Here is a 10629-nt window from a genome sequence, read left to right on the forward strand (position 1 = left end):
TAGAACTTTTTAACCCTTTGGGAGTGGGGTAAAGGGCTCCAAATCTTTTCGTGCCTAAAGTAGCTCCTCAAGTCAGAGATAGATGACATTTTCATGCCAAACTCAATCAAATGCTGCAAGAACTAGAAATTCTTGTGTAACTGATATGGGAATTGCTTAGGTGAAGTAGCCTGAGGTAGCCCGAGCGCCTTAGTAATTTAATGTTACCAACTTGCCCTTTTTACTACACCTGCTCTGAGTTTTCCTAGGTTGTCCTGGTATGCATTGATATACTAGGGCCTGTTTTCTAGTTGGGGTGGCGCTTCCATTATAGGTCCCCATGGAAATCGATGGTTTATGATAGATGTCAGATAAAACTGGAACTTGAATCAAGTTATTTAAGTCTAAAATACTTTATTCAGGTTTGATTCGCGGCTACTGGCTTTCTTCAATTGCATCCAATAGCATTTCACTGTGGGCAAAGGTCCACAAATGAAAAATAAGAAATTTTTTATTAGTTGCAAGTGAATTCTCCTTTCAATTTCTCATCAACTGTATGGACAATTACCCTTAGTTTTGAGATTTGTTCATTTCATTTAACAAACTTTTTCATGTTTCTCAGTTATCTGGCAATTCATTATTGAAATCTCATTCTCTATGTTCTTCAAATCTCAGTATCTTAACAATTGTTCATGTGGTCTTCTCCAATGTTCCAGACCAGCATGCAACTAATTCTTGAGCCACAGTCGAAAGAAATCAAGATACTTGGAGCATTAAAAATCTACCAATTCATCGAGAAAGTACCATTCAAGAAATCAAGCACAGAAACAAGTACGCCCACACAAACTTTATTCACAAACAACGAGAAGGATTCAAGAACCTGAACAGCGGTGTGGAAGATGCCACCGAGACCAATCCCATCTTTGAAAATCTTGTTGATCTGCATAATTGTGTTGTTCGTTTTGTCATAACCGCTATTAGTCACGTCGTATACATGGAGGATCACCTCCCTCATCCTCAATTCAGTACCCTCAAATTCTACTCAATTCAAAACCCTAAGCCCACGACAATTTCTAAGATTTTCTACTTCCAATTTTGAATGAGTTGAAATGGTTGAACAAATAGTGCAGTATGTTGGAATATTTTGCATTACGGGAATTCAAATTGGCGAATATTAAGAGAAGAATGGGATTTTGAGCAGAAAGGGGAATCACAAAATCCTTCCAGATCAGCAACAGTCAGCACAACGTCATCATCAAGCACACGCCACATCTACGTTGGATCAGCACCTCGTCACACACTCAAGGACGCTTCACGGGACAATGGCCGTCGCGGCAACGTCCTGTCCGCGAAATTTCAGCGTCAATTTGCGCCACTGCATTTGAAGATTCCTACTCTGCATGCTGCTTTTTAACCAAATTTTTACGCTAATAGTAACAACAACGTTCTTTGTCAAGAACTAGAAGAATACATTTTTGTCAGATAAAACTGGAAAACCTGTTGAGTGCTACAACTGCGGAGAGTCTGAGATCCTCATTACACATTGTCAAGAACACTAAAATCATCCTAAGACAATTGAAAGAGTGATCTCAAGTTCAAACACATGGTATATTATCCATGCGTGAGTTGAATTCAAGAAAGAGTATGATGGCTGTCCAAAAACAGCAAGTAACAAGAAACTTGAAATATCTAGCAAGAAATTCCTTAGGAAGAATTCCTTCCTCCACAATCAATATGTGGAAACTATTTATTTTACTCTGTCTATTCGTGGTGTCTATCTGCCTTCATTGGTTATCAGCTGGGAGAAAACACCGCTCGTTGATATGTCCGAAGTACCATCATCACAATTCCCGTCAATGCCAGCACGGCCTGATGGAACAACCATAGGTGTTCGTGGATCATCTGACGTAACATCTGTGGGCCTGTGCTCTTCCCTTTTCCTTCCGTTTGTTTGAAGCTGATACGCGTATTCCAAATTCCACAAGACGTCACCCATGGTCGGCCTATCAACACCATACTCAGCCAGACATTTTTCAGCTGTTTCACCAAATATTTTCAGAGAGCTTGGTTTTATCTGATCTTTGAGATGAGGGTCCACGATTTGCTCGATCATCCCTTTCTTTTGCCACTCCATTGCCCATTCGGCTAAGTTCACTTGGTCTCTGGTCAGTAATGGATCCACAGCAGGTCTAGCGCACAGAACCTCGAACAGCACGACCCCAAATGAGTAAACATCTGATTTATCAGTAAGCTGCTGTCGCCGGAAATATTCAGGATCTAGGTAGCCGAAGCTGCCTTTTACACCAGTGCTTACATGAGTCTCGTTCAGACATGGTCCGGACTTTGAGAGACCAAAATCAGCAACCTTAGCCACGTAATTCTCATCAAGCAAAATGTTGGTTGATTTGATGTCACGGTGGATGATCCCTTGAGCAGAACCTGTGTGCAGATAGTGAAGACCTCTAGCTGCACCAATGCATATTTCAAGCCTTTGCTTCCAAGACAAAGGTGGTAAATCTGTACCATACAAATGGTGTCTCAGTGGCCCTTTCTCCATATACTCATAGACAAGAATCATTTCAGATTGCTCCTCACAGTAGCCAACAAGTGAAACAAGATGCCGGTGGCGAATTTTTGACAGAACAGTTATTTCCGTATGGAATTCTGGGAGTCCTTGCCTGGAACCAGGCATGCCTCGTTTCACAGCAACCTTTATGTTGTCGCCAAGAACCCCTTTGTAGACCATGCCAAAACCGCCAGATCCAATTAGCAGAGTCTTGTCAAAATTATTTGTAGCCAACTGTATATCAGCAAAGGGAATCTTCAGACCAAAATATCCATAAGGACCAGGAGAAGCAAGAGCAGTTCCTTCAGATGCTGTGGCCTGTGAGCTGCCACCGTATACACGCAGAGAAGTCCAACCTGCACTTTCAGCACGTCTCGTTTTCTGTTTTGGTTTTCTCTTTCTGCATTTGAGTAAGGCCAAAATTGCTACAACTGCCAAAGCCAGGACGAAAATTCCTCCAATAACTGAACCCACCAAAATCCACAAACTTTTTTTCTTAGACCTTCTTGGCGAAGCTACAAAATTCACCATTCTCATGATCTCCACCCCATTAAGAAGAGCATTTTTCCTCAAAGTAGCACTCAGTTCAGAAGGACCAACACTAACCCGTACTACACCAGAACCTTTAGCGTTTTTTACAACGAAATCAATGTAATAAGGAGAAGCAAGCTGATGTAATGCAAGCACAGACAAGTCCACATCTTTGTATGCAGTGACCCCATTTATGTATATGTTGAAGTACAACGTGTTAAGTGCAACGCTAACAATATCACAGAAATGTAGGCGAACAAAGTGCATATCCTCCCCCGGTCTAACAGGAAAATCCCAAGTTATATTGAACAGAGAATTCAAACTTCTATTTACTATATTCATTTGCTGTGCAGTCATGTACACATTATCAGGGGCAGTCTCCCTAGTTGCACCACCCGGTTGGTAGTTCGGGGGATCAGTGGTCCGAGCAATTTTAGCAGCAGATTTGAAGTAAAGAAAATCTTCATCTGGAATCCAGGTTCTCCAAAGCGTGTCGTTAAATGGTGTTAACATCGAACCCCCAACATTAATCCTATGAACAGTTTCTAAAATCTGGGATGAAACATTCTGCTTAAATTCTTGAATCCCATCAGGACTAATCAATGCTATCCCAGCAGCATCAATGAAAAAATCTTTGGGTGCTGAAAACACTTCAATTGCGTTTACATAAGCAAGACTGGAATCACTAGCAGGAGTAAACAAAATCTCAAGCTCTTCTTTATCCACCATCAAGAAGAACTCCTTAAGAACAGTAGAGTTAGCACCAAAATTGCTCAAAAGGGAAATCCCATTTGCCAAAACATCAAAGTTTCCATTCTTGAGGTCATAATTCCCTGAACTAAAAGGAGAGAAATGCAGACGCACCAAATGGGTCCCGACACTCTTGATATTAAAAGCATAGCTTGAAGCAGAAGTGAAAACTCTAGCTGTGCTGTAAAGTACAGGAGAGATGGGAGATGTTTTAGGATTTGTGAGAGAAAATGATTTACCTTCTGATAGATAACCTGAACCCTTGTCTGAAACAAAGTGTCTGTTATCAACAACTACCGTAGGAGCGTTCGATCCACAGTTGATGAGGTAATTATCTTGGGGTGTGAAAGCAGTTGAGAAAAGGAAAGTAGAGAAACTTAAAACCAGAAACTGAAGAAATTTTGCTCCCATAACTGTTCAATCTTGTGGGTTTCTGAAGAATGGCTCTAAGAATGCATTACACTGAGCATATGAGAAGAAATTATGAAACAAGAAAAATCACAGGAATTCTCCGAAAATGACACAAGAATTGAACTTTAAGAAAAAGGGATGCTGATAACTGGAGCAAGAACACGGTTAAATGAAAGGAAAGGGCTTTAATCTTTATAGCCCAGAGAAGAAAAAATCTTGGATTCTTCAAGAGAGCATCACTGTTCATGAAATGGATGACAGGAAAAATCTAAGTGTGAAAGATGAACGGTTTGCTTTTAAACCTCAGAAATTCAACTGATGGGGTCATAAATATAATACACAGACCATCTCTGCAGTGAAAAAAAAACCCACAATTCATTGTCCAAACAGATAAAAAGGCCTATTCAAGAAACAGCAGAAAGTTTGACCAATGAAGCTTTGCATGTGCAGATTTTAATGGACATTAAATGACACCACCCCAGATTCTTGAATTTCTTTGTAGGGTTCCTTTCATCTGATTCTTGATAATTAATTAAGTTCTACATATTAAGCAAGTTTTTCCTCTGGATTCACTGCCAGACTGCCAGTATGATAAGTAGCAGTAGCCCTCAAGAACTTGTCAAGAACACACAATTTTCCATTATCATCATTACTGTAACTACCCACATTGTGTCTGCAGAGAACTCTGTGTAATTATGGGATTAGTTTAATCATTATTTTACCATTTTTAGGAAGAGTGCCATTAAGTATTTGCAGGTGTTAATGGATATTATATGGCAAGAGGGAGAGTAAATCTAATATTACAAACTACTGATCAGTTTTTTATAAAGGAACAGGTCATTTTTTAATCACTGATCACTTCTTACAGTTGTTATAGTATTACTGAAACAGTAAAAAGACATTGACAGCAATCAGATGAATCTCTTCTGCTTGTGATGTTGGTCCTCAAATACAAACAAAATCCACACCGTTTTCACAGACAGCATAAATGCAGTTTAACGGATAAGATTCCAGGAACATTTAACTTCAGTATTGGCAGATGACAAACTTGGTCGAATTTTCTGGAAGAAAAGAAGAAAAAACCATGATAAGAATAAACGAAAAATTCACGACTCATACTGTTTATTAAGGTAAGGGAGTTAGTGTAACTATTTTTGGTGAAAATAATATGCAAGGACTAAAATATCCTCAACTGTCCTTATTCTTACACAGAATTATCATCTTTTGAGATTCTTTTATTAATAATATTATATTGGTATACATTTAAAATTATATATACATATTGAGTGTGCTTCAATAACTAACAGTATATATATACTTGGCTGCCTACCGCACCTGTAAAATTACTATTTTGCCCACTAATTTAATGAGTATCCTGGGTGTCACCAACTACCTTATGGGTGCAACATCAAACAACCATCCCACAATCTTAATTTGCTTTATTCCATAATATGTCGACTTAATGGAGCCTTGCTGATAATGCTTTCAAGCTAAGCACAGTGCCTTTGCTATTTCTTTCCTTTTTCAATTCTTGATTTTGGCAAAAGACTTGGTTCTTATCTCTTGTTTGGTGGTGGGCCTAAGGCATTAGGCATTGAATCTGAATCCTCTAGACTAGACTGAGATGTGATGGCTGCCAATTTCCCAATTCTGTGTCACCATAGATAGTGTTCATAAAGTTGGCACATTGCACATGATGTCAGCTTCACCTTTCAATTCTTGAAATTTCACCTAAAAATAATCTTTGTCAAATCTTGTAAGATATTACAGTTTATTATGATTCAGATCTTTAAATTGAAACCATTAGGATTTCATTAATGTATGATGTCCTTTCCCCGGCTCATATTAAAGACTTTGAAGAACACCAATTGTTGTTGGTTAGATTCTTGAATTGCGTAGCTGTACTGGACTGCAATGACGTGTGATGTTCTTCTACCGACCCATAGTAAAAGGAGTTTGGTGTCGTAGAGCAGCACTTTATCTTAACAAAGTTCTTAAATGAGTTACTTCAGTTGTATATGTAACAATATAGTACGATGAAAATCCATTTTTCCAATGTTAAGGTTTTTTCTTCTATATATAAAAGCTCATTGGTGGACTTGGATTCGGATTCGTATTCGGGAGCATATTAATAGGAGTTGGACCCGATTTGATGATCCTACAGCAATTGGAAGGCCCATTGGACTCCAACTGGACTTCTTGCTGGATGGGCTTCGGTCCATTACAATTGCATTTGCACCGTCAAGTTTCACTCGAAAGTTAAAATCGCTACTTCCGTAGTTTAGACCCACTTTTAAAAACAGGTAAATTATTTTATTTTAAAAAATATAAAAACATAAATCACTATTTATTTTCATATAAGACTCGATATCACAATTTTGATTGCATTTTTCCTCAATCTTAAATAAGTTAAAAATCGAGTCTTGTGATCCAGCTGATCATCAGACTTGTCCCCTTGAGACGAAGTTGTCTTCATGCAAGAAAGGAAGTAATTGCAACAACAGTTGAACCTTTTGGGCATTCCCAACTGTGAGCTCTGTTTCTCCTCCACTCAGCTCAACCGCTGCGCCAGAGGATGGCTTTAAAGCTTCTTTTCTCCCAGCCCATTAACTGCCATCCGCCGCCACTGCAGCGGTCACGTTTCGCTTCCCACCAGAAGCCCTCCCAGATTCCAACTGCTCGTAGCCCATTAATTCAAGATTTCTCTCTACTAACTTCTTCTTCTAACAAAGATAGATCCCTGAACTTATCTCCGAACACAAATCCCAAGAATGTAGCCAGAAGTGTAGTTGCTAAATCGCAGTTGAATTTCCCCATCATTTCTCCGCAAGATCAGTGGGGAACCTGGACGGCTCTCTTTGCCACTGGTGCTTTTGGCATCTGGTAAATGGTATCTGTTCTTGAGAAAATGGGATTATCTATTCATGTTTTTTAATTTGAATTTCTTCTGACTCTCCTTCTTGCTCTTATTCATTTTTCATTATGTGCTTCTATATTGAAGGTCAGAGAAGACCAAGATTGGGAGTGCATTGAGTGGTGCACTGGTGAGTATTTTGGTGGGTCTTGCAGCAAGTAATTTGGGAATCATAGCAAGTGAAGCGCCAGCTTATAAAGTTGTGTTGGAGTTTCTGCTGCCATTGGCTGTTCCATTGCTGCTATACAGGGCTGATATGCGCCGGATTATACGGTCAACTGGCACACTGCTCCTAGCTTTCTTGCTTGGATCAGGTAGTTCTTCAAGTAATCACGTGCAACATTACTGAACTTTGGTAAAAGTTCTGATCTTTTCGTGTGGTTGATGAATAGCTCTTTAATTTGTTATTTTCATATTAATTTTCTGTGGTTGTGTGACAGTTGCGACAACAGCGGGGACTGCCGTGGCTTTCCTGTTGGTGCCTATGCGATCACTTGGTCAAGACGGTTGGAAGATAGCAGCTGCTTTAATGGGAAGGCATATTGGTGGAGGTAATCTAGTAGTAATTACCTTAGTTTTGATTCTTGAAATAACGTTTGTCCTGGAAGTTAATGTAGATGTCCAGTTGAAAATATGTACTCATATATCTTGCCTTTGTTCTATTATGATCAGCATAATAACTGCATTAAGTAACATGTATTATATTTTGGAGGATTCCTCTGGATGCTTTTCTAAATGAATGTAGGTCAAACCGGTTTTCTTTTGGAGATATTCGGATGCACCATTATTTATATATTTCGATTCAGATTGTATTCTGATATATGCTTCATAGAAGTTGTTGCTACATATCTTCAAATTCGCATTGTTAGCTGTTGCCTACATTCTTGGATTGGCTGTTTGGTTGGGTTCTGCTACTGTCGTTCATTTTGTATTATGGTACCTGGCCTCAAGTCAACATCATTCTTGTTATTGTGCGCAATGAAGATTTGTGTTTATCTGTCTAATATTATATGTAACAGATGAATTCTATTTGTTGCGCAGCTGTAAATTATGTTGCCATATCTGAAGCTCTTGAAGTCACTCCTTCAGTTTTAGCTGCTGGACTAGCAGCAGACAATGTTATTTGTGCAATATATTTTACCACATTATTTGCATTGGCATCAAAAATACCTGCTGAATCTGCAACCTCAACAACTGGTGGGTGTTACTCTTCTAAATCCATTAAAGCCTTTAGATACTTTTGAATGCACGGCTTTGATTTCCAACTATGTATCTTGAGCTAGAAAATTGTAATTGTATCCCCTTGTGGTAGATGGTGGACTTAATGAGGAATCAGAATCCAGTAACAAGCTACCTGTACTGCAGACTGCAACTGCACTTGCTGTATCCTTTATCATATGCAAAAGTGCTAGTTTCTTGACCAATTATTTAGGGATTCAGGGAGCTACCCTTCCAACCATTACGGCTATCGTTGTTATTCTAGCAACCATGTTACCAAATCAGTTTGCTTACCTTGCTCCTTCTGGTGAAGCTATGGCACTGATATTGATGCAGGTCAGCCATCAAACACCTACTTCTCTTTGATTTTAAGTTGGTTTTCTTCATGTATTCAGTCATTCGTTCCTTAATTTCCATGAAGAGTGTTAGCTTTCATATTTCTTCAATTTCTTTTTGCATTCTATTGGTTAGGATCTGAAGGAAAATGGAATTCAATCTTAACACTTTCTTGAAAAGCTTTAACTAACTATGAAACATTTGAACAAAATCAGGTGTTTTTTGCTGTCATTGGTGCAAGCGGGAGCATCAGGAGCGTTATCAGTACAGCACCCAGCATTTTCTTGTTTGCTCTCGTCCAGATAGGAGTCCATCTCGCCATCATTCTTGGATTGGGGAAGTTGTTGCGGTTTGACCTCAAGTTACTGCTCCTGGCATCAAACGCAAACGTGGGAGGTCCTACAACGGCTTGTGGTATGGCCACAGCAAAGGGATGGAGTTCTTTAGTTGTTCCAGGGATTCTTGCCGGCATATTTGGCATTGCAATCGCAACTTTTCTTGGCATAGCTTTCGGACAAGCTGTCTTGAAATTCATGTAAACTTGGGGCAACCCTTTTACACAACTCCACACGAGAATAATAAAGCTTAACTTCAGGGAAAATTGTAACCTTGTATTGGTCGAAGAACTGCTATTGATCAAACCTTCCAGCTCTAGTTATTTATTGATACGAATCTGCATTCAATTCAATGCTTGTTCATAATGGGCAGTGGCAAATCTACTACTGTTCTTGTTGTATTTATTCATAACAGCCTCTCCAAGAATAGTGAACCCCCCCTGTTTCAGTTCTTGGATGCATTAATCTCTGGATTCTAGACTAAACAACTCATCTATATAATTACAATCCACTACAGTTGGAGCATATGTCTGGTGCACCAAGATACAATGGAACTGTATAAGTATAAAAATTTGATACTTTGTTATCCTCGGGATATTTTCTTTGAGTACTGATATTGTTTACCGATTAGATTCTGACTGAATACTACGTGGCCCAGTTGAAATTTGTCTGATCCTGGGACACAGGGAGTTGATAACGTAGTACTACAATCATAAACCTTGGCAAAGTCGCTAAATCATCACAGCACAGTGAAAGCTCGCAAGCTAATGGCATACTCAGCGACTCTGCCGTTGCATCAACCCATACTCTCGTCTTCTTCTCCATTGCGGTCACCCTTCTGTGGATTCTTTAATGGCGTCGTGGTACCGAGCAAACAGCTAGCAAATACTATGTCGCATTCATCGAACAGGAATTTTCACAAGAACAGATCTCTCAACGGTTCTTTAACTGTAAATTCTCATTCGAATGGCTCGCCTGTGGTTTCTCCTGATGATCACTGGGGTTTGTGGGCTTCCCTTTTCGCTACCGGCACTTTTGGTCTCTGGTAATTTAAATCTTTTACTCGTGTTTTGTTGTATTTCGCCTGCCTGTGTTTTATGCTTGATTAAAAGATTTCAAGCCTTGGGTTTTGGGTATGTGAAAAAAATGCGTACTGAGAATTGTTTCTTGGATGTGGGGTTTATGGACTGAAGGTCAGAGAAGACGAAGATTGGCAGCATGGTTAGTGCTGCACTAGTAAGTATTCTAGTGGGGCTTGCTGCCAGTAATCTGGGAATTATTCCACATGATGCACCGGCGTATTCTGTCGTTTTTAAGTATCTACTGCCGGTAACTATACCGTTGCTGCTATTTAGAGCTGATTTAAAGCAAGTCATACGGACAACAGGGACTTTGTTCTTGGCTTTCTTGCTAGGATCAGGTGTGTTTCTTCACTTCCTGAGGATACATTGTTTCTAAATGGGTCCAATTAATATCCTAATTCTTCCATTATTATTGAAGTTTTTGAATATTAAGCATAGGTTCAGTATCTTGTGAACCCAATTGATGTGAACCGAATTGATGGTACTAGATATTGATGTTTATTGTTC

General features: G+C 39.4%; 4 protein-coding genes across 6 annotated transcripts in view; 2 read left to right on the forward strand and 2 right to left on the reverse strand.

The window, feature by feature from the left end:
* The window catches only part of LOC105160441, a 4090-nt gene extending 3084 nt beyond the window's left edge, over positions 1–1006 (reverse strand). For both annotated transcript variants that reach the window (XM_020693577.1, XM_011077811.2), the window contains exon 1: positions 860–1006. In XM_020693577.1, coding sequence (XP_020549236.1) covers positions 860–994 — 135 coding nt within the window. In that variant the 5' untranslated portion in view covers positions 995–1006. The remainder of the gene's footprint in view (positions 1–859) is intronic.
* On the reverse strand, positions 1440–4597 carry LOC105160443 (probable receptor-like protein kinase At5g24010). The gene has a single exon (XM_011077813.2). The coding sequence runs from the start codon at positions 4235–4237 to the stop codon at positions 1754–1756; it is 2484 nt and encodes an 827-aa protein (XP_011076115.1). The 5' UTR covers positions 4238–4597; the 3' UTR covers positions 1440–1753.
* On the forward strand, positions 6618–9393 carry LOC105160444 (uncharacterized membrane protein YjcL). Its single transcript, XM_011077814.2, has 6 exons — positions 6618–7120; positions 7239–7465; positions 7592–7702; positions 8193–8348; positions 8464–8705; positions 8921–9393. The coding sequence occupies exons 1-6, from the start codon at positions 6813–6815 to the stop codon at positions 9242–9244; spliced, it is 1368 nt and encodes a 455-aa protein (XP_011076116.1). The 5' UTR covers positions 6618–6812; the 3' UTR covers positions 9245–9393.
* LOC105160445 (uncharacterized membrane protein YjcL) overlaps positions 9523–10629 on the forward strand; it is a 3462-nt gene continuing 2355 nt past the window's right edge. For both annotated transcript variants that reach the window (XM_011077815.2, XM_020693593.1), the window contains exons 1-2: positions 9523–10085; positions 10234–10460. In XM_011077815.2, coding sequence (XP_011076117.1) covers positions 9808–10085; positions 10234–10460 — 505 coding nt within the window. In that variant the 5' untranslated portion in view covers positions 9523–9807. The remainder of the gene's footprint in view (positions 10086–10233; positions 10461–10629) is intronic.

This window comes from Sesamum indicum, linkage group LG4 (assembly GCF_000512975.1).
Source record: "Sesamum indicum cultivar Zhongzhi No. 13 linkage group LG4, S_indicum_v1.0, whole genome shotgun sequence".
NCBI classification, from domain to species: domain Eukaryota; kingdom Viridiplantae; phylum Streptophyta; class Magnoliopsida; order Lamiales; family Pedaliaceae; genus Sesamum; species Sesamum indicum.

Bases quoted from the DNA above. Each gene is read 5' to 3' on its own strand.
- LOC105160443 (XM_011077813.2), bottom strand. From the start codon at position 4,237: ATGGGAGCAAAATTTCTTCAGTTTCTGGTTTTAAGTTTCTCTACTTTC.
- LOC105160444 (XM_011077814.2), top strand. From the start codon at position 6,813: ATGGCTTTAAAGCTTCTTTTCTCCCAGCCCATTAACTGCCATCCGCCG. The intron at 7,121-7,238 runs GTAAATGGTATC...TCTATATTGAAG, and splicing joins ACTGGTGCTTTTGGCATCTG to GTCAGAGAAGACCAAGATTG. The intron at 7,703-8,192 runs GTAATCTAGTAG...TTTGTTGCGCAG, and splicing joins GGGAAGGCATATTGGTGGAG to CTGTAAATTATGTTGCCATA.